Raw genomic sequence first — 24,139 nt, forward strand, 5'->3', positions numbered from 1 at the left:
CATCGACACAATATACCTATACATTCTATTGTCTGTATATTTTTTTATACGTAATACCTACCTTTTATCTAATTTGCTTTCAAATGATCATACTCTCCACCATCAAACGGAATGGATATTATATCCTATATTTTATCCATTGAGCCAACCTATTTATAAATACTTTGTATTCATTCATAAATAAACATAATTTAGCATTCCATCCATTATTTTGTCAGTTGGGAAGACATTGGAATGCGTTGACATTTTATTTTATTTTTTAACAGTATTGCATTTTTAAACATATGTAAGAATGTATGTATGTGTTCGTATTAGTTCGTACACCTTAGATTTGCATTTTCCAAAAATAAAGTTGATTAGATAATTACAATTTTTTTGTACATATTATGTACTGGACATTAAATATCAATCATAAATATAATATGATATTTTATTTCCAAAGTAATATTGTTTTTTAGTTGCTATTTATTATCAATTTATTTCATACCACTTACATAACATTACACTTTACCAAAAAAAATATCTCCGATAGAGCATCCCGTTATGAAAAAGTTTGTACCTTATAAAAAGGGATTGAATATATGTGAAAAACTTTATGTGTGTTGTGTGTAATTTATATAAGCTTTTACTAGAACGGGTTCGCAACCTCAAATCCCATTGCTGCTGTTCATCTATTTCTTCCGACCATTATTCCTCCATTTCCTTTCCCTAATAGCCGTGTGTCCTTCAACCTAAGCTCCCTCACTTACGTCACAGGTATGCCATAAAATATATTATACTCTACTTTGACTGAACACATTACATTCAAATAGCTAACAATTAGGTTAGCCCCGAGTCAATCCGATGCGGTACATCATGCACCAATGGGTGAGAATAGAATATAAAAAAATCATATGAAAAATATTAATAGTAAAAATATTTCGTTTGATTATTATAACATTTATCATATTCATCTAAAATCTAGTGTTGTTAAAAGTCTACGTAATCGGAGGACATGTATGATTAGATGTATGGGTGTGAAGGCTAGGAGTTTGTTAGGACAGAAGAATGTGGAGTTACATCCTCTCTGCCTACCCCTTCAGTAAAACGGCGTGATGGTAGTCGTAGTTTCTTAAACGTAACCGCATTTAATATGATATTCATCGTTCGCTGAGAAGAAAACTTTTTTTTAGAAATTTGTTATTTGTCACTGCTGTAAAACAATAACAAAAAAAAGCAACATGATTTTTTGAAGTTTAGTGTACATAGTACTTTTACCCAGTAATAAGTGCGGAATTGATCACCTTGCACTCATGTAATAATGTCGATCTGATGAGTATCCTAAGAACCATTGAGTGAATAAAAAAATATGTATGCAGACGATACAATAATATTCATTGATAAATAATAGAGCGCAATAATATAAACGCATTTCTAAAATACTGACACATAATATTCATATATTCTAAAAATATTTAGGTAAATATATTAGCATTTCACGAGGATCTGAAACATGCAATCTTCAGGATATGGAGGTACACCGAAGGCAATTTTCAAAACACTAATTTATAGTAAAAATTTTGAAATCAGTATTTTTCCCAGTGGAACCAAAGACAAAAAAATGCTTTATGCATATTTTCGGGGAATACTTTGGAAATATTAACCAATAATACTATTGTGGTGGTATCCACACACATTTGGCTAGTAAAACATAATAATGAATCAGGGATGCCATACGTCTCGATTTAAAGCAAGACTTTCCCGAGTTAAATTATTTTACTTATTTAGTGTTAACTTTGTGGAACAACAAAGATCATTATAAAATTGTTTACATCTGTACTTTTTACACGTTGATGAAAGATATAGGTACTTCTGAAAAAAAAAACATATTTAAAATCCCACATTGAATGTAAAAATCTAGATTGAAAAAAAAATATACGTATCATTACAAAACAGTGCCAATGGTTATGGGCCAATGGCGGTGCGACTGTGTTAGGAGTTCTCTTTAGATTTGTCATCAAATGTGTGGTAAATATAGAATACACTTGCGCGCGTTATGTTGTAAAGTAATTCCATACCTATAAAATTTCTTTCTATTGCTGTAACGGAATATCCTATAATTTTTATAAAAAAATTATCTATTAGTATATATGAATGGTTTTTATCAAAACATTATTTTTTATCGTTTGAATTTAAGATTTTTCTTTTTATTCTTCATTTGCTATTTCAAATTTTTCATTATTTTTATTTCTTTAGGCAAAAATATTTAGATATTGTTGACGAGTTGGTTATACTTAGTGGTAACAATATTGAATTTACCATTTTCTTCTTTTCTTTTTCTAAATATTTTTATTTGCGTTTTCAAATTGTTAGTAATGTTATATTTATTTTATGTGTATATTTAAAAAAAAATCGGAAACTATCGACCAGTTAATTATTTATCAAAAACACACTGCAAAGTGGACTTGCCAATTTTATTCGCATATACTTAGTAACAATGTTGAATTTATCCGTTTCACCATTCTAATATTGTATACAAACAAAATAATAATATTTGGTTGCTTGTAATAATATAATTTTTTGTCCATACCGTATAATATAACAATAAACAATGTTATTCTACTAAAATGACGACCATAAATGTTTAGTTTCGTTCCAGAAATATTAGAATATAATGGTTTGTGAAAAATAAAATTATCTCCAGCATAGTTAATTTTTTTACCCTAGATGTTGGGAAATTAATTTGAAATTCACAAGGGTATTTCATCTTGACAACACTGAAACTGTCAAATTGTACGCGAAAAAATAAAAATACAGGATATATGGTTTCCGGCTGTGTGCTATCCATATCATTTGAAGCGATTTATTTGTAAAAAATTGCGAGTTTATACTAATATTTATATTATTTTCCCAAGTCGACAGAATATTCAAAATGGGAGACGAAGATGACGCTAAAGAATACAGATGGGAAACCGGTTACGAAAAAACTTGGTGAGTTTCTCTTCAAAACCGTTATTATAATTTATAATATTGTAACTACAATTAAACCTCTCTTGACACAAAGCAAAGTGGCGAAATGGCTTGAATTATTAAAGCGTTCTTTTGTTGGACTGATAATAGTATAATGCTTAGTTATTGAGGTTAGAATTTGTATTTTCCTTATCAGGGAGGCTATTAAAGAGGATGATGATGGGTTATTGGAAGCATCAGTGGCCGAGATTGTCCAGAGAGAGAAGAGGAAAAGATTGGCAGAGAGAAGGGGAAGACCTCGACTCGGGATGATGCGCTACTTTTATTTGATTCTTGATGCTTCTGAAGCCATGACATCGCAGGATCTTAAACCCACCAGATTCTTATGTTCTTTAAAGGTAATATTGATTAATTCATCCTCATTCTTAGTAATATGGAAAATCGGTAAAACTTAAAATTATTAACAAAAAAATAAATAGTGCTATGTTGTAAATTGACTGTTAGATCTCATTTATTGCATTTTAAATTTTAAGCCTTGGGCAAGGTTAGATTATTAAATCAGGGATAGCAAGAGAATAATGTAGTGTAAAACATTAGATAAAATGAATGGAGCCGAATTCATTTTATTATACTGAAAATCATAGATTTATCATTTATCATTAACATCGAAAAATATAAAATCTCCCCTTGTAGAAGTACTTATAACTTTTACAATATTTCTAAATGGTTTTCTCAATTTGGCTTATACAATGTCAATTTGTTTTAATACAATTTTGTCGGGCAGTTTTTTCATCAACCACAACCCTAATTATTCTCAGATAGTTTGCCGCCCGACCCTCAGTATACTAATCGTACGTAACAGCAAACCCAATTCCGATCTGTACAATGTTTTTTGGTGTCTCTCGCGCTCTACCAAAAGTAAGCAAACAGAATGCTTATAAGCATCTCCTGCTCTATACCAACAGTATCTAAAAGATGACGGTCGTCAGCCCCATAAATGCCCAGACTTTCATATTCTTTTTCATCTTTGATGAGATGTCAAAAAATAGTATCTAAAAGACGCTTTTAAGCACTTCCCGCAAACAATGTGTTATGTACCAGTCATCGAACAACTGCTAGTACAATTATATATCCGTGATATTTTCAGTAGCATACAATTAAGGATATATTCCTTATAATTATAATTTATGTCTTTGTTGCTATGATATACATGTAGTTTATTTTCAGTTACTAGAGGAATTCATTGAAGAATTCTTTGATCAGAACCCACTAAGTCAACTGGGCATAGTGGTGATGAGAAATAAAAGAGCCGAGAAAGTAAGTCCACTGGGAGGAAGTGCCCGAAGGCACATCAGAGCTCTTCATGGGTAAGTTTACCAATACATTGTATTTTATGCTTTTGAACCTTTTTTTATGTGTTTTACGTTATTCGTTTAATCATTAACTGCTGTCTTTGTTACATCCCTAAATGATGACCATTTAAATAAAGAAAAATATGTTTCCCATTGTTAATTATGTAAAATGTACAGCTGTCCTAAGAAAAACAATTTTTATGTAGTAATTTTCTATTGAGCATAAAAAAATAAAACCGACACTTTATTTTATTAAATGCTTTCTAAGTAAAAGTATGTTATTATGGTAAATACTTTGATTTTTTGTTTAAATTTCATTAAAAATATTCACTCTAGGATCATTTTCTTTATGGAAACTTACAATTGGACGAGTTAAAGAAAACTTGCAAAATATGAGTAAATTAAATCCATTATCAATATTTAGTTATAATAGACTGTTGATTAATTACTTTAACAATCGCGTGACCACGTCTATTTTACAAGAAATTCATTGCTTTGGAGTGTGTGTCACTCGAAAATTAAGCGGCGCTTTGCGACTCCATGCTTTGAAACAAGCATTACCCGGGAAAAAAAGATGTATAGAAATTCTTACTATCAGGTGTTGTTGGTACATAGTACCAACAACACAGTAGGTCAGTGTTCCCCAAACTTTTCCTATTCAAGGTACATCTACCAAATTAAGAAATTTTAGAGGTGCATATTTACCATATTATGATAACATATGTATCTAACATATTATGATTAATGCGAAATGTGTGCCTACTTAACTGAGCACAGGCAATTAAAATTTGGAGCAATTGTTTATTTTCACAAAACTAGACTTTTTTCCGCTTTCACACCAACTAATCGCCTTGGTACACCAGTGTGCCGCAGCACACATTTTGCGGAACAATGCATTAGGTGATAGCGAGATAGTTACTATAAGTACTATATACCATAAATAATGTTTTATTTTTGAGCAACAAAAAATGTAAATTTTAATTTTGTAAAAAAAGAACATTTTGTTATCCCTATTAGCCTATCGGATTCTGCGCTGGTTGGAGAGCCTTCGTTGCAGAATTCCCTGGATACGTGCGCCCGGCACCTCAAGGCACTTCCCGCCCATGCCTGTCGAGAGATCCTCATCATCAGTGCCAGCCTTACCACGTGTGACCCGGGAGATATTCATACTACCATACAGGTACACATCAACTGCATCTTTGACTTTTCCCTTACGGTGCTAAAAACTTCCACGTACAACGGTGATTTGAATTTATTTTTTATTTTATTTTATTTGATTTTTTATTTGTTTGGGAATTGTACAGCTTTACATATAAAAAATTATATAATAAACAATAGTTACTTTAACAATAATAAACATTACATTACATTAACAAAAAGAGTTACGTTAAAAAAAGCCAATTAAGCAATTCCACATTTATGTTATAAAACTATTAAAAAACGTTCAGAGATTTAAAAAAAAGGGTATGGTATAAAATAATAGATTTAGCAGGAAGGAAAAGAAGGAAAGGAGAGGAGAAATATTTGCACATCATATGAAAATGTGATTTAAAAACGGAAAAAATATGAATATTCCTAAATGTTGATTTATTGACCAGAGTTGAAGTTGAAATGTAACAATTTTGTAATGTTTGCTCTAATAAGTATCTGAAAACGAGAAAAAAATACACTGCAAGTAGCCGCCATAGCTGGCGCAGCGACACACCGCTGACGACTTGTGTTTTTTCACAATTTATTTATTTCTGTTGCTGCAAATGAATAACTTTTATGTAATATAATTGCGTATTACATAAATGTATAATAATACTTTTATGTAATACGCAATTATATTACGGAGGAATACAAAAATTCTGAGCACGTATCCATTGTATTTTATATTGATATTCTCATTATTGGTGTCGAATTGTAGTAAATAAATATTACCAGGAAGGAATAGTTAATAAGACACAAAGATTCAATTGAATCAGCAGAAGTGATGTGGGTTTTCATTTCAGGTTAATAAATTCTGTGTTTGTGCACTGAATTGTACATTAGAATGATTAAGGAAACACTTATACCACTTGAGTTTTATTAAAGACTACTAGTTTCGAACCTAAATTCTAATAATAATTTATTAAATAATCTATTGTTTCAAAATTCTTCACCTTTGCTTTCCATTTTTCCTTTGTTTTCAAACTCCGCCCCTTGACTAACCCCCTCTCCCTAACTTTCCCCTCTTCCTTTTTATAAAACAATTTTAACAATAAATAAAATAGAATTGTATATTAATATAAAATGTGTTTTGTTGTCTCCAGTCTTTAAAAACAGATGGGATTCGTTGTTCTGTTATCGGATTAGCTGCCGAGGTCAGAGTCTGCCGACATTTGTGTCAAGAAACTGGTGGCGTATATGGTGTAAGTTTATTTTCCTACACATAAAATACATATATTTCCTACATATATTTTTAAATATATCACCGCCAATACTGCACGTATATGTAATTGGTTTTCCAACCAAGGTTTTACTTTATGTTTATAGATCTTCACATTTATAGGTAATCCTGGATGATTGTCACTACCGAGCACAACTATTGGCTCACGTATCGCCTCCCGCTCATGCTAAACCTACAGCTGCCTGTCTCGTGAAGATGGGATTCCCTCACAGTGGACCCATCTCCGTCCAGGATGATGACTCCAAAGATCCTTTACTAACAGTCTGCATGTGGTAAGTTATTTTCCTCTAAACACAAAGTAAAATTTGTTAATTCCAAATATTAATATTATTATTTTACCTTTTTCAACAATATCGTAAATTAACCAAAATCTTTGTATTGTCAATAAAAATGTCTTCTCTTCTTCAAACCCTTATCCACACCCCAATGATGCATAGGGCTCTGCATCTTATAAACGCAGTGTTATCTTGAGCGTTAACACATGAAGGAAAGGTGATCAGCCCTCTGCTTCAGGCACCAGGGTAATATTGAATCAATATTAGAGTGAAAAAAATCACATTTATTTGCCCCCCCTCCCTGGGAATTAAACCTGGGACCTCCAGTACGGTAGCCGAGCAAGCTGACCATTACACTATGGAGGCGTATAAATATTAATTTTTCAACAAATTAGGTGTGTCATTAAAATTCTAATAATGAAGTCTGTATTACAGACAATTTGCTATATGGTAGTAGAATTGTTTTGAACTAAGTCTACCAAGGGGCGAAGTTGATTTGGGGTTGTTTTCGGAGTCCTGGTATGGGGGTGAACCAGGAACCCAATAGTAGGGACCCTTAAGGTAAGGTATGTAATATTTAGCTCCTAAAGATTGTCACCTAGCCCACTCTCATGCCATGACTCCCAATACACGCCTACTTGACTTTCCTATATGGTTGACTTGGTTAAAACCAATTCCGCTATGACAAAGTGCACAAAAACTTCATGAAACTAATAAAAAACATATAGTCAAAATGTAAAATATGTTTAGCAATTCCAAATTGTAGGTATATAACTACATGTGATGCTGGTTTAGTAAGAATGTACGTATGAATTTAGATACCAGTTATAAACTTCAAATTCCAACATTTAAAAATTATATTTTTGGAGATTTGCAACTTGCCACTGGATTGATGATATTATAGCACTTGTAAATGAAGACACTTATTTGTACCAATTGAGTTATATTTATTTTAACGACTAGTTTCGGAGGCTACAGATGCTTCCATCTTCGGGTCTAAATATAAACATAAAGTGGTAAAAAACATGTGTTTTCATTTGCAATTTCATCATGTCTTACCACAGCGGAACCGGGGTAAATTACCTCAAATGGAGTAATAATGATTTTTTGAGGTAATAAAGATTTTTTTTAGCAAAGCAAATCTGTCGTCTTTTTGGTTGTCAAAAGGTGTGAAGGCTTTCAAAATTGCACATTAAGAGGCGGTAAAAAAGTTGCTGCCATTTACAACAACTTCCCTTTGTGAACAAGGCTTTTCCATTCTAATGAACATAAAAACAAAGAACAGAAATCGATTAAACGCTAAAGACTTTATTCAAATTGCTCTTACATCTTACATATACATACATCATTACATACTTACTATTTTCATAAAACTTTTATTTTACTTTCCGTGTAAATTAATTTAATAAATAATGTTTATTTAAAATATTCATTGATTGTCTTCTTTTCGAAATGGGGGAGGGAGTAATATCGACTTACGCAAAAATATTTTGGGGTAATGAAAAAAGATCCCCGACCGCTCTTATGACAAAGTGAATGCTAAAACAGTAAATAAAATATCACAGCAAATTTTATTTTGAAATAAATTTTATGATCCTTAAATAATAAACGGAAACACAAAATTTCCGCTTATATTCCTTTGGGACTAATTTTCTTTTGACGGTAAGGTTTGTCTTTTTTACAATTTTAATATATTTTCAATTTCAGTCACTTGGAAGACATAGAAGAACCTAGTAAAGTATCGAGTGGTGGTCATCTCTGTCCTCAGTGTCGTAGTCGTTACTGCGAGCTTCCCGTACAGTGTCGAACCTGTGACCTTACACTTGCGTCTGCCCCTCACCTAGCCAGGTAACAAATACATTTTAAATTTCCAAAATAGACTTCAGTCTCAAATTTTACAGATCTATCCGGGAAAAGAGAAATAATCAAAAGGCTCGACATTTAACTCTTACTGGTCCAATGTTGAATCTCATTTAATATTGATTTTTTTCTCATAACTCGTATGTCAAATATTGAGTTAAAATGCAAGCTCACATTTTTTTACTCGTATCAATTACAACATTATGCGGAGCAGAGGACAAATAATTTTTTTCTCATTGGAATGTTACTATCTACCTGGAATTTTTAAAAAAAATTGGGTGAGACAAAACTTGGCCTACAAACAAAAATGGCAAAATCCTTCTACAGTATCTACTCAATGAATTAGGGCCACCCATTATTTTTTTGAATACTCTGAAATCTTTTGGATTATTATATTTATTTTACATAAATACTTTAAGTTTTCTATTGACATCTAATATCATGTATATTACCTTCAATAATATGTTAAATATACCTGGATTATTTAAGCCTTTACAAAATTTCAAACCCTTTTTCTGAGAAAGGTCCCTAATTAGCACAGGTAGACAGATAGTTGAAAGTTCAAAAAATAGTCCTATCTCATTTATTAGTGAAGTTTCTTGAGTTCTGGTTGTTGTTTTGTTCAGAGAGGTTATATAGTTATCGTGTCTTGTGAAAAAAACTTAATTTTTAATTTTAGTTCATAAAGTATAATTTTTTTTTGTAAACACAAGTGTTTTTTTTGAAAAGGACAAAATGGGAAAAAGTAAAGACATTTCTGAGGAAAAAAAGTCTAGTGTTATAGTGATACTGAAATTAGGAATACTATCTAATAGAGAAATTTCAAAAAAAGAAAACGTTTCTCGTCAAACAGTGGACCGAATTTCAAAATCAATAAAAAATCAGTCACCCGCCACCAGCAATCGGCGAAAGAACTGTCGTAGGATTAGAAAAACAACACCGAGGACTGATCGAAAAATCGTTCAAAGTGCCTTAGAAAACCGTAGTGCATCAGCAAAAACATTAAAAATAAAATTGGAAGAAGAGGGTATAAATATATCGGTATCAACACTGAGGCGACGTCTTTACGAAGTAAATCTAAAATGCAGGCGCCCTGTAAAAGTACCAAAATTGACACCATGAATGAAAGCGGATCGATTAAAATGGGCCAGGCTACATCGAAATTACTCGGTAGATGATTGGAAAAAGGTATTTATTTAAATTGAATTTTCAACATATCATTTTAGTAAATAAACTTATATATTTGAATTAAACTTAAATTTTCATTATTTTTCAGGTCATCTTTAGTGATGAGTGCCAGTTAGAAGCCGCGACAGAGAGCCGTCGATTCGTCAGGAGAACACCAATGGAACGTTACAATGAGGCCTGTGTGGTAAAAGTTATCAAACACCCCCCTGCAACAATGATATGGTCATGTATTATTAACAATTTACCTGGGCCGTTGTTTTTCGTGGAAGGAACAATGAACCGAAATTCCTATAAGCAGGTCCTCGAACGAATTTTATTGCCCTTCTACCATACACTCGACCCAACAGAAGGTCCATACACCTTCATGCAGGATGGGGCACCTTGCCACCGGGCTAAATCAATAATAAAAATTTTGTCTAACAAAAATCTGCCCTTGCTCCCCTGGCCTGGAAATTCTCCGGACCTTAATCCTATAGAAAACGTATGGAGCATGTTAAAAATAAGGTATACTCATTTCCAAATCCGACAGTAGACTATCTAAAAAAAAATATTCAAAAAATTTGGTCAGAAGACGAAGAAATAAAAAACATGATAAAACAGTGCATTTTAAGTATGCCAAAAAGAATTGAGGCAGTTATTTCTGCCAAAGGTGGAAATACTAAATACTAACTATATTTATATGAAAATATATGCATAATTTAAGCGTAATAAAGTTTTCATGTGTAAATAAAATTCAATTTTGTTTTATTCAAGGTTTTCTCTGAGTTATTCCTGTTTGAATTGAGAAATTGCGTGAAATTCTGCGTGGCCCTAATTCATTGAGTAGATACTGTAATTCGGTCGGAACTTGTGAATTTTCGAATCCTGTAAATTTAAATTTATAAGATTACATGCGTTACATTATTGTAGAAGACATAATATACCTTTTAAAAAATGCTGTACGTATCTCTTAATTATTTTTTTATATTGTATTTCCTTTTTACTATTACAAAGATGTAAAGGTTATGAGAACCTTGTTCTTGAAACCAAAATTTAAATTAATATACATATTTTTTACTGAATCTAGTTTTTGTAAGATGTTTGCTCAATCCTTAGTCCAAAGATTTTTTTTCTGTAGCTGGACTTTACCACATGCCAGTAAGTACTTGCCTGACCTGTATCTGCACCACAATTTAATATTTATTACTCTAGAAGTATTTCAAAAGTTTTTTTTAAATCACACAAAAATGATATCATTTACATCAAAATTTACTAATGTTCCCGCTGAATAGTTATAGTTAAGTTTCTCATACATGTATGTGTATGTTTATGCATATATTTTATTGCAGATCCTATCACCACTTGTTTCCAGTAGATGCATTTAAGGAGACACCGTATGAAAAGCAGGTGGAATACTGTTTTTCCTGTATCAGGAATTTCGAAGATACTGATAAATTTGTAAGGATCAATTTGTTTATGTTAACACGTTCAATGCCTTTAATATAATGTCAAAAGCGCAAATTCTCGAAAACCTATAATTTAGTTCAAAATCAAATTCTACTTCTATTTAAACATCATAAATAAGTGTATTATTTTGTGTTTTCAAAACACACAAAACCGACTACTAATCTTTATCTTTATTTAACACGGCTCTCATCAACGCATGGCTGCAATATTTGTATAGACACGGGAGCCGTGTTTGACACGGAACGTGTTAATGTTATATTATTCCTGATTTCTTATTTTTATGCCATCTTTAACACATGTTAAATTCTTATTAGCTCTTTATTATTTTGCTATATCATTAGCACTTTGAGTGAATGTTTTGGTCTATATTGCGGCATCCATCATCCCGGTTAATGTAAAGTCATTAAAGACAATTTATATATTTCGTTACATTAATTAATATATTTACGCATCGCAAATAAGTGGAGATTTGTCAGGTTCAATGTCAAACATCACAACGATTGCTTCTTGTCTCACAATTTATAAATGATTACTCGAGTGCATTATAGCATTTCATCTTCTAATAAAACTAATATAGTTTCTTCTTGACCTTGTCACGCTTTGTCGTCTACTTGCAATAAAGTGTTTATTTATTGTATCTAAATGAGTTGGATGTTCAATTGCTGGAACATAGAAATAATGCTACCAATTGACTGTTTGTATCAAAAAGTAATAAAATGAATTACTAAAAGGTCTTGTGTACTCCGAGTCAATAATAGGGAAGGGTTTTTATGTATTTGTAATTTTCCCATGTAGCTAGAACTAAATACATACTAATAATAGCCATTTATATTTATTTTATTCCCCCCCCCCCAGAAATTGAACGCGTGATAGTATGCTCTTTAAATATAGACAATTTATTAACAACGTTTTGAGTGTGTCCAAATACTTGTTCATAAAATCTGGATTATCTCCAATCACAGGAGTTATTTTCATATTATTTTTTGACATCTCATCAAAGATGAAGAAGAATATGGAAGAATTGGTGAATGTTACATGCGTGTAAAGTGATCACTTAAACCAGCCTATGACAGTCGTCAGCCACGTAAATTCCCAGACTTCCATATTCTTCTTTATCTTTGATGAGATGTAAAAAAATAATAAAGAGAATTTAAACTAAATATTAATCATAGCCACTTATATTTGTTCCCCCCGACCCTCAGAAATTGAAATCGTGATAGTACAATCTTTATAGACTGTACTGTAACAAGTCAATTTCAGGGGGGAGGGGTAAAATAAATATATGTGAGTGTTGATGTATTTAAGCTACATAGGAATAATTACAAATACATAGAAAACCTTCCCTTTAATTGACTAGGTGTACACAACAACTTTGACTTTATTCTGAGAATGGATATATCGACTCTGGTATACTTTGCCAAAAGTGCCACCTGTCAATATAACGATGATGACGCCGATGTATTTTGGCGGTCGACCTCGGAGAAGGTGTCGCTGTGTGCCACTAATTCCTAAAATTCTGATTTGTCAATAATATTAACAAATTCAACTAATTTTTAGTGAAACATAGAAATATATTTTTTTGTAAAAATCTATTGTTTTTGCCCTTAAAATGTCAGTTTTGTCCAAAGCCTTTCAGCAATTAAATTCACCCTTTTGCAGATAAAATTATAACTTTTTTTACCATCCCTTTATTTACAGGGATATAAAAAAATCCAGCTCTAAATGAGGCCTATTTTGGTGGAATCGAATTTGATTTTGATCAGTTTAGAGCGCCATTCCCGTAATAAACGAGATTTCTGAAATTGTATAATTTTCTCTCCTTTCTTTGCAGATCTATGAATGCGGTACTTGCAATAAATCCTTCTGCTGCGACTGTGATATATTCGTCCACGAGAGCCTCCACGCGTGCCCCGGCTGCTCATCTTTATCTGGGAGTTCAGTAGCCAATAACACGGCCAAACTACCGCAGAAAGCTGAACCAATCACCATCGACTAACAACAATGTATTTTAGGATAATGAATTTTGCAAATGATTCGTAAACAAACCTTTTTTATTTTGTTGCTGGTTTTAAAATTGGTTTATTGATGCCTCAACATAGATGAGTTCTGTAGAGATGGGGATATACATAATTCCGGATATCCACCATTTTTTAATAAAAATTCAGTTACACTAAAAATATTGTGTATAAAATTTAACTACCTTGTTGTCATTATAATTTTCAATGTACCAATCAATCTCCTGTTATCTCGTAATTATTATTAATCCTTCTTTTTTAAACAAGTTTCATTGAATTAATGTGCCTTTTTTAAAATCACAAATGCATTAATAGTCGGTATTAAAGATAAATATATTAATACAATTATAAACAAGTGAAAATACCTCCGCCTCCGTAGTGTAATGGTTAGCACGCTGGGCTACTGTACTGGAGGTCCTGGATTTGATTCCCTATTCGATAAGTGATTTTTTCACTCTAATATTTATTTCATATTACCCTGGACTGGTACCTGAAGCGGAGGGCTGATCACCTTTCCTTCATTTGTTAACAATCACGATAACACTGTTTTTATATGATGCAGTGCCTTATGCACCATTGGGGTGTGGATAAGGGTTTGAAGACGAAGAAGAAAATACCTACTTTGACCACTTTAAAAGTAATTGTAAAATTACTTTATGAAAACCTTGTATGTAATAATTATTACAAACTTCTTCAGAAATTAATAAAATTAGTATGCATCTCACTGATCCATTTTATTTAAATTGAGACGCTTCGAACCGCCACTGTACACAGTGATATGCTTATTGTTAACTGTTATTCATGTTTACATGTTTATTAGTTAATTTGATAAAAGGTCTATAAAAAAGAGATTAACCTTTCCCTTACGGTGGTAAAAACTTCCACATGCAACAATGATATGTATTTTGTAGACCATATTAAAATGTGATATAAAAACCCAAAAAATATTAATATTTCTAAATGTTGCTTTTTTTGACCATTTTTGCAATGTTAGGTCTGGTAAGTATCTGAAAATGAGAAGAAAAAAACTTTGCAAGTAGCCGCCATAGCTGGCGTAGCTGGCACAACCGTCGCGGAGTACGGCTTGTGCGCTACTGAACATAGATTGGGGGAAACAGCATCAAACCACGTGTACAAAAGCACGGCAAGCACGCACACACTGGGAAACGTTTATGTATTGGTGATTCTATCCCCAATTTTTTCACAAATTATTTATTTCCGTCACTACAAATGAATAACTATTCATTATAATAATTTAATGTAATACATAGTTATACATACTAGGAGGAACACAAAAATTGTGAGCCTTTATCTATTAAATTTTATATCGATATTCTCATTATTAGTCAAATTGTAGTAAACACATATCACCGGGAAGGAAAGGTTAAAAGGAAAGGTTAAAAGGAAAGGTGTAGGGTTGTGGTCCCGTGGTTAGTGTCGCGGACTCTCGAGTCAGAATTTCTCGGTTCGAACCCACTCTACCATAATTTGATACCTATTTCTAATAATGACCTGCTTAGGCTCACAGAAATAGTATGAAATTGAAATATTTGTGTAAATAATAAAAACACAAATATTTCACTTTAAAAAAAAAGGCCTCACATTTTGTATCCTAAGAAAAATTGCCATTCCTTTGTGTCCCATTTGCTTAAAAAACCAGTTAATGTATCTTATCAATACGATGACTGTTAAAAATTATATTTAAGGAGATTTTCAAAGATAATTTACAGTCTAGTCGGTCCTACCATGACTTTAGTAAAGTTTACGTTAACTGTCAAAGTAAAGAGTTATGGCACGCATACATAGTAACAAAAATGTATTAATCTTTATGATTGTGTTGATAATAGTAATCATCATTAATTTATTACTATGTACTTGAATATTTTTTTTCCATTCCTGAGCAATGTTCAATGAATATATATAATTTTACTCTTTCAATGCATCGAAAATTGACAGTCATCAAGTAACACATTTGAGAAATGACAGCTCAAAAGCTGGCATCAAATGACATAAGTTGTATTAACAAGTATTTCAATATGTTCTAATTTACTGGTAAACTGAATTTTAAAAAATATGTCCAGCATATTTTTTATTGTTGCTGTAATATGTTAATGCAATTACTCTCACTAGCTGCAAAGAAAAAGTGCATATAAGTATGTATATTCACATAAAATATTTAATTTTTATAAAATACATTGTATTTAGTACCTACATAGTAAAAATATTACATTCTTGTACAAAATTAATTTCCATAAATAAATAAAATTATTTCTACAACCAATTTTTATTTGTTATTTTATTTGAATTGTTTACATCTGTTTATTTATTTTTCCTATATCTTCAAGTAAAATATTGAAAAACTCAACTATACATAGTTGCCGTATTATAGGAATGTTTTTGTAATACGGCAATATTACATATGAAATAAAATATCTATAAAACAGCAACGCAAAAAATTGAAAACAAAAAAATTGGGAATGGTAAGACCCTACATACATTAAATAACAACTTAACTTTCTTCAAACCCAGGTAACATTTAACGTAATTGAATTTTTTTCTTAAAATATCGTTTTCGTATTGAAAAAAAAGTTTTTCTTCAAATAAACATGGTTTTAAAAAGAAAACAGTTATTGAAAGGTAAGGAGTTAAAAAATATAAATACAAATATTTTTTCATTGTTTATTCTAAAAAATAATCATATAAGTATGTATATTCTAAAATAATCAGGCCTGGAATCACGTGCGGCTTCTAGCGTTGCCGAACGCTGAATGAGATCTGTTATTGCGAGTATCACGTTAAGTGACTGCAACTGTCAAGAAGCACGCTGTCCGCCAAAAGCTTGCTTCTTGACAGCTGCTGTCGCTATATTTTTATTTGTTTTACATGTCATTATTATTTCATAGATTTTAAATATGTATTATCATTGCTTCACATACATGTATAATTAATACAATTTTATTCTCTCAATACATCGAAAATTGATAGCTATCACACAATACATTTGAAAAATGACTGTTTTATTTCTATTATAATCTAAATTGATCAGTTAAATGAATTAAAAAAAATACTTATATGCCTTTGGTCAGCATAAACTGCATAAATTTTCTTATTATTATTGAAAAAGAGCAATAGCTACATGTAATTTATTATGTATAAAAATACTTCAGCACTATACTATACTAGAAGGGTTCTACTGTATTACAACTGGGTGCATTATATCTTCTTTCTTTTCCATTTAAACAGACTGACCCAACGTAAAATGAAAAGACGGATTTTTTAACATTCCCGCCGAAAAAGGGCTACCAACTGTCAAACAACCAATAACCCTCTAACTAGCTCTAAGTTAACCTTATACAAATGTGATTATTTTGAAGTTATATCTTTGATCACGCTCGAAGTTTAATCGCCCGTATAATAAACACAATGTGGGTATTTAAATGCAATGAAACAAATGATTGTATGAATCAATACGTTTTGATACATTATTGATTAATATCTCTCTTATCTATTCATCTTTATCTTCGATATGTTTTCAAACTTCAACCAGTTAGATATCAACTTGTAAAAGAAATAAAAGGTGTTATTATAAGCGAAAAAATGCATTGATACTTTTTTATTTATTATATATATATATATATATATATATATATATATATATATATATATATATATATATATATATATATATATATATATATATATATATATCACACATACATATATTTACATTTCCTTACAGTAAAAAAAACATTTATTTTTAAATTCTTTCAGAATCTTTTCATTCTTCATACATTCAGGTATATAATCATACATTTTCATACCCTTATACATTAAACAATTTTGCGACTCGGTTTTTTTCCACAATGGCAGTCTTATTTTATCCTTATTTCTAGTAATAAGTTCATGACAACTTCTACTTCTAATTTAAATCTTCATACATACATCATACTTCTAATTTTAATCTTCATGTATAAATATTAAATGGAAAAATCATGGTGACGGTCGAAACTTTGTTGGAATATCAGACATTTTGCCAATCATGATTTTTAAACTCATATCTTAATCATACATATTTTGCCCAGAGCAGCCATATACTGAGCTTTGAGAATAGATGCCTGCGAAGGAATTTAGGCGTGCGGTGGTTTTGCTGCGTGAAGAATGAGGAAATACGGCGTACAAAACAGCAAATTTTGGTCACAACTGTCGTCAAGAAAAGGCGATTCAGTTGACTAGGTCATGTATTTCCCATGCCTTAATAAAGCTTGCCTCTTTTACATTGGGTTCTCGGCCTCCAGGACGTCCACTGCTGACAATCCGTCGGCAGTTCTCGTCTGAACTTCGGAACACGGACGCGAGGATGCGAGAGACCAGGCAGCAGACAGAAGAATAGAAGTCTGGAGGCAGATTGAGGACTCCATATGAGGAGCGAATATGGATAACTAAGTAAGTAAATCATTTACACAAATAATTAAGTATTTTTGCAAGAATATCGTGTAATAAAGCGTATTTAATTTATTATAAATAAATTACGAATATTTTGAAAATACTTTCCAGCTAAATAGGGTTGCCATTCGTCAGGAAGATGCAGGTAGGTATCAGGGTACATCAGATCAAAACAGATTTTTAACAACCAATTCACACCTGGTCACAGCTGTGTAATACCATACTTCGAATCGTAGAGGCAGCTACTTGTTATATCAGGGATGGCGAACCTACGTCACGCGTGCCATAGGTGGCGTGCGATTTTGTATTCTCACGCGAATTGAGAGAAAAAAATCAATGTGGTTTTAAAAAAAAAACTTTATTAAATCAGACATAAGAAGTAGGCTTATAGTCGAAAGTACCACTGCTTTTATTCTATTAAAAGCTACCAGCTATGAACCCGATATAAAAAAAATGGAATCTAGAATCCAACAACAAAATTTTCACTAATAATGAAGTTTAAAGGGTTCTCTTTTTAAGTCTTTTTTTATTTATTTATTTTATTTTGCCATTAATAAGTGCTTAATTATTTTTTCGGTGTGTTACACAAACATTTGATGCATTTTTATTTCCATGGCATTTGGCACGTGATATATTATTTAATTTGGGAAAAAATGGCGCTACGGCTCAAAAAGGTTTGTCATCCCTTCTATATGATCTGAGTACCGAAAATTTGCTTTTTGACCATATGAGCTAACATTGCTACCAAAAAATTATATGAGCAAATTATTTCCGACCTGTCCATAAGAAATTGCACAAAACCTACTGTGTTTACGGAAAGAAGCTGTTAAAATTGCTTATCATATAAGTATTACATTTTATTAAATCGTATTCCTTAATTTTAAAACAGTAAAATTGATCGCTTATCCAAAGTAAATACGACAAAATAGTTTAATTTATTGCCTTGATTTCCGTCACCTTGGTCGTATTATAATAATCAATAATGGTTATCGTTTGTAGAAATATGAATTTAAAAGCAATATTTTTTCAATCTATGTTTTAGTAATATTTATTTTTACCAAAGATATGCTATATATTTTTATAGAGAAAGAAAATAAATATGAATTTAAATTTCCTAAAACAAACACTACACATTCTTTCGCAAAAGACTAATTTGTTCATAAAACAATATTTATATTCATTTATTCATTCATTTGATTTATTATTCAAGGAATATTATTTTTGTATTCATCGAATTCGAAAACATAGGAATTTCGGAAAACGATTTAAAAGCTATAACCCGTAAACGATATATATGTACACAATATGTATGTACATACATTTAAAAAAACAAACGCAGCATTAAAATATTTGCACGTATTTTTTGTAACGGGTTTGACTACATTTGAAACGAGGAATCTAGGAATCCAGTTGATGCTGTTTTTTTGTATTTTAGTGATGTATAACAGGATTGTAAAATAATGATTGATTTGTTTATGCGTAGATTAGCAAAATACAGGGCTCGACAGATTGCGGCCCGAGATCTATAGCAGCTTTTTGATGATGTACCATATAAAGCAAATTAACCGTAATTAACAATAATTTCAATCATGCCAAGATTTAAAACGAATAATTACTTGCCAGACAGCGAAAAGACAGCTTTCGAAAGCGAAGCTAAAGGTCCCCTTTGTGACTAGTAAAAAGTTTTAAGTTTTATTACTTGAACACATAGGTACTATGAAGATTATAACAGCAAAATATTATATTATAGTCTTCTATGTAGCCTATGACGATATTTTGAAATTTAGTTTTAAACGAAAAAACCTTTTTTCGCAATTCGTTTGAACATTGCTGTAAAGGTATGAAAATCATGTTTCAATTGTAATTTTCTGTTTTTAAATATATGTACTATTATCATAGTATTTTTTCATTTATTAAAAAAATAAAATACTTGAAAAGATCCTTTTTTCATTGCTCTATTGAGGATTAATGATAAAAGTTGTACTCTGTTTTTATTACAAAATCATGTTATTTTCTACCCTGCACTTCAGGATTTTTTTTTATCAGATTAGATATTAGGAAAACCTTTCATTGGAATCTTATCTACCATTTCCAATTAAATAATATATATCTATAATTATTATATTTATAATTTTCCCCCACTAAAAGCTATGTCAGTCCTTTTTATACATAAACACATCAAATGTTTCAACACATAAATTTCATATAATTTATTGATTTTGCATCAACTTTGTGTGGAATAACGATTTAAATATAAAAGTAAAACACTTAAATGCGGCCACTTTTAGGACTAACATTGAGAAGTACAGACGTTAAACATTTTATTTTCAAATTGTTATCAAAAGTTTAATTTTTGTATTTTCACTGATAACATCCGTAGTTCTTGAAAATAGTCGTTTTTAAATTAATAAATTCAAAAGTAGTGAAAATTAAATACAAGTATGTAATTTTTATATTAAAATAATCTTGGTTAATTTTATTTTAAGAAAAAATTACACTGAAAATAATTAGGTTATTCGAGAAAACCCCTTTTCTTCGAAATACTTATTTATTTTTTAAACTATTAATTTTTATATTGCCACAAAACACTTATTAAAATACTATAGACACATAATATTATACGTAAAAACGTGAAAAATATGTAAATAACCGAAAAATCTAAATAAATACAACTCTAGCTATAATCTTTAAAATTTAAATCCTGATTCGGGGGAGATTAATTTAAAAATCTTCACCTGGAAAATTACAACTACATACATAAGATATTTTCTGGTGCCCTAACATAACGAAAATTCTCTATCGTATATTGATGGAAAAATATCCAATTGCAATACTAAGCTATCATTTTTTTTAAATTTATAAGGAAATTTTATGTTCAAGTACATATTGTACATACTTACAATAATTAAAGAAAACACTTCGTTTTTTACCACTTGAGTTTTATTATAGACTACATGTTTCAGAAGTTAAACTTCCATCATTCAGGTCTGTATAATAACTAAAATATAAAATATAAAATTGTTCTATAAATAAGGAGAGGGGAAAGTAAGGGGAAGGGGTTAGTCAAGGAACGGAGTTCGAAAACAAAGGAAAAATTGAAAGCAATGGCGAAGAATTTTGAAACAATATATTATTTAATAAATTATTATTAGAATTCAGGTTTATTTGTATTTCTAAATTTTCAAGATAATTCATAATTTGGCCTTTATATGTACATACTTATGTAGATTGTAACGTACTGTTTCCAACATTTTGAGTGTGTCCAAATACTTGTTCACAAAATCTGGATTATCTCCAATTACAGGAGTTATTTTCATTTTATTTTTTGATATCTCATCAAAGATGAAGAAGAATATGGAAGTTATAACATCGTTAGCGCAAATGTTTTTGGTGTTATTAAAACGATTGATTCGTTTAATTGATACGAGATTTTACTTTTATAATATTATTGAAGACTCAAGTGTGACGGATGTTTGATTGACGTCTGTTTTTAATGAATTAAAGATAAAATATTTAAATAGTAGAGTTTGAACTGGTGTAGAAAAACTGTGCAGTCACGGTTTTCGCCAAGTAACACGCGTGCTCGTATTATATTTTCCAGAGGAGGATTAGGCACAAAGTTGGTTTTGGTATTTGTGATTGATTAATGAAGTAATAGTACGATAATCGTAACGGCTGATTATACCAGCGACTCATGATTAAAAATTGAAAAAATAAACGGTACGTTTGTGAAAACTATTATTAGTTTCATAAAAAAATAGTGTGGATGTAATATGTACCTAATATAAATGTGTATCGAGGATATGACACCCCTAAAGAGATAGTCCAGGCAAATTAAGCTTTTTTAGGTAAAACCGAGGAAAAAAATAGTTTGATTTTTTGCCAAAAGTGTTCCTGGAAGTGTCTTTCAAAAGTCCCCATTTTTCGGGTGTTCACTCCCCCATTCGCATAAGTATTCTTGTCCATGTTTTTCCCGCAATATTAACTTTGGTTTGAGTTAAAAGAAAGCTGCCGATAGCAAAAAAGATCTCCATTAAATTGTCTACGAAATTGTTTTTATTTAATTTTGATAAAACCTGTACGCTCTTAACTACTTTTATTGGGTAAAAAAATAAATAAATATCTTCTATATTCAATGGTCCGCCTCCGTAGTGTGATGGTCAGCACGCTCGGCTACCGTTCTGGAGGTCCCGGGCTCGATTCCCAGGGGGGTCAAATAAATATAAGTGATTTTTTTACTCTAATATTGATTCAATATTATCCTGGACTGGTACCTGAAGCGGAAGGCTGATCACCTTTCCTTCGTGTGTTGACGATTAAGATAACACTGTGTTTATAATGCAGTACCCTATGCACCATTGGGGTGCGGAAAAGGGTTTGAATGAATACTCAATGGAATGGTGTTCCTTGACCATGTGCGTACGTTTATTTACGTGATCAAGGAGAATAACAAACATTCAGTATGTGCAGTGGCGTGCACAGAGAATAAATTAGCGTTGGCAGTAGAGGTAGAGAGTAAGGTAAGCCGGTACTACTCACTAGGGTAGGTAGTAAGGTACTACTTAGTAAGGTAGGGTAGGTACTCGTTGCGTTTTTATGTCACGCTGGTAAGTTAGGATAGGCACTGCTTTTCTGCCTATTAAAATGCACGTTCCTGATTATGTGTATACACACAGTTACTCGTATATTAATTAAGCTAGTCTCAGCATATTAAAACATGATTTTTTTATGCTTTTAAAGATTTCATGGATTTTTCCCCCTAGATTACATTTTATTTTAATTATCTAAAAAAAAGTTTTAAAGCAACTGAATTCATTAATGAGTCAGTATTGAATTTATTTGCATCGTAGTTCCAACTGTACTCAGTAACCGTTGATAATTTAATAATCTCGCTGGTAGTAATGCAAAACGTATGTATCTCCACATAATTAACGTCAATTTCAATGATTTTTACGAGTAGCATGTATCTACTATGTATAACATTCGCCTGCAAAGCGTTTATTATTTGTTTATTTATTCATAGTACAAACACTTTAATTATTTATTCCAGACTAAAAGAACAGTAACACATCCGCATACAATGGTGCATAGGGCACTGATATGAAGAGATGGTGATCAGTGCCGCCCTTATAACTCTAGATTACATTTCTACAATTTACGACGGATATTTGATCCGAGAATTTAAATAAATAATAAAGAATATAGTGACAACTTGCGTGTATCTTAATTTTTTACCGGTATTTGACGTTCGTATTTTATATAAAAATATCAAAATACATGTTGCACTTAGTATTTAAATGTTTTTGGTAAAATGTGATCGTCGTACATTTTACGATTGTCCCGTATCAAGAAGGTACATTGAAACAAATCCAGTGGTCTAGGGCTAAATATTAGAGGAAACAATATTTATTTTGACCCCTCTGGATATCGAGCTCGGGACCCACAACACGGTAGCCAAACGCTCTAACTACGCTATGGAGGTAAACAACATAAGTTTATAAATTTTTTCATTCAAACCCTCATCTGCACCCGATGGTGCATTGGGCACTGCATCATATAAACGCAGTGTTATCTTGATCGTTAACGCATAAAGGAAAAGTGATCAGCCCCAGTCCAGTGTAATATTGAATAAATATTAGAAAATCACTTACGTTTATTTGAACCCCTGGGAATTGAGCCCGGGATCCACAATACGGCAGCCAAACGCTCTAACCACTCGCTATGGAGGTGGACAATATAAGCAAATACCCATATCATTATAACTCAGTTATAGCAAATAAAAACATATCAGCGGAAGCTAAACTGGCAGTGCACAACGGAGTCCTGGTTCCAACTGTAATGTATGGAAGTGAAACATGGAGTTGGCAAAAGAAGGATGAAAGTAGACTGAATGCAGTCGAAATGCGATCTCTCAGAAGAATGTGCGACAAAACGATGTATACTAGATGTGCGAATAGTGAAATAAGGAAGGAATGCAAAGCTGAGATAAGCATTATCGATAAAATTAAGAAAGGTGTGTTGAGATGGTTTGGACATGTAGAACGAATGAGTGAGGAAAGAACGGTAAAACAAATTTATGAGGCGAATGTTAGTGGGAAAAGAAGCAGAGGAAGACCGAGAAAAACATGGCACGATCAGGTATGCCAAATACAAGTACTTTCAAGAAAGTGGTCAGGTTAG

The 24,139-nt window shown here is 31.4% G+C and overlaps 1 protein-coding gene across 1 annotated transcript; it reads left to right on the plus strand.

The window, feature by feature from the left end:
• The first annotated feature begins 2,749 nt into the window (after positions 1-2,749).
• On the plus strand, positions 2,750-15,797 carry Ssl1 (general transcription factor IIH subunit 2 Ssl1). Its single transcript, XM_088272979.1, has 9 exons — positions 2,750-2,970; positions 3,146-3,347; positions 4,177-4,316; positions 5,319-5,481; positions 6,596-6,694; positions 6,835-7,004; positions 8,715-8,855; positions 11,384-11,492; positions 13,333-15,797. The coding sequence occupies exons 1-9, from the start codon at positions 2,912-2,914 to the stop codon at positions 13,495-13,497; spliced, it is 1,248 nt and encodes a 415-aa protein (XP_088129105.1). The 5' UTR covers positions 2,750-2,911; the 3' UTR covers positions 13,498-15,797.
• The last annotated feature ends 8,342 nt before the right edge of the window (positions 15,798-24,139 follow it).

This window comes from Brachycentrus maculatus, unplaced genomic scaffold, assembly GCF_059751285.1.
Source record: "Brachycentrus maculatus isolate JH-2025_06_01 unplaced genomic scaffold, ASM5975128v1 h1tg000032l, whole genome shotgun sequence".
In the NCBI taxonomy this organism is placed as follows: Eukaryota; Metazoa; Arthropoda; class Insecta; order Trichoptera; family Brachycentridae; genus Brachycentrus; species Brachycentrus maculatus.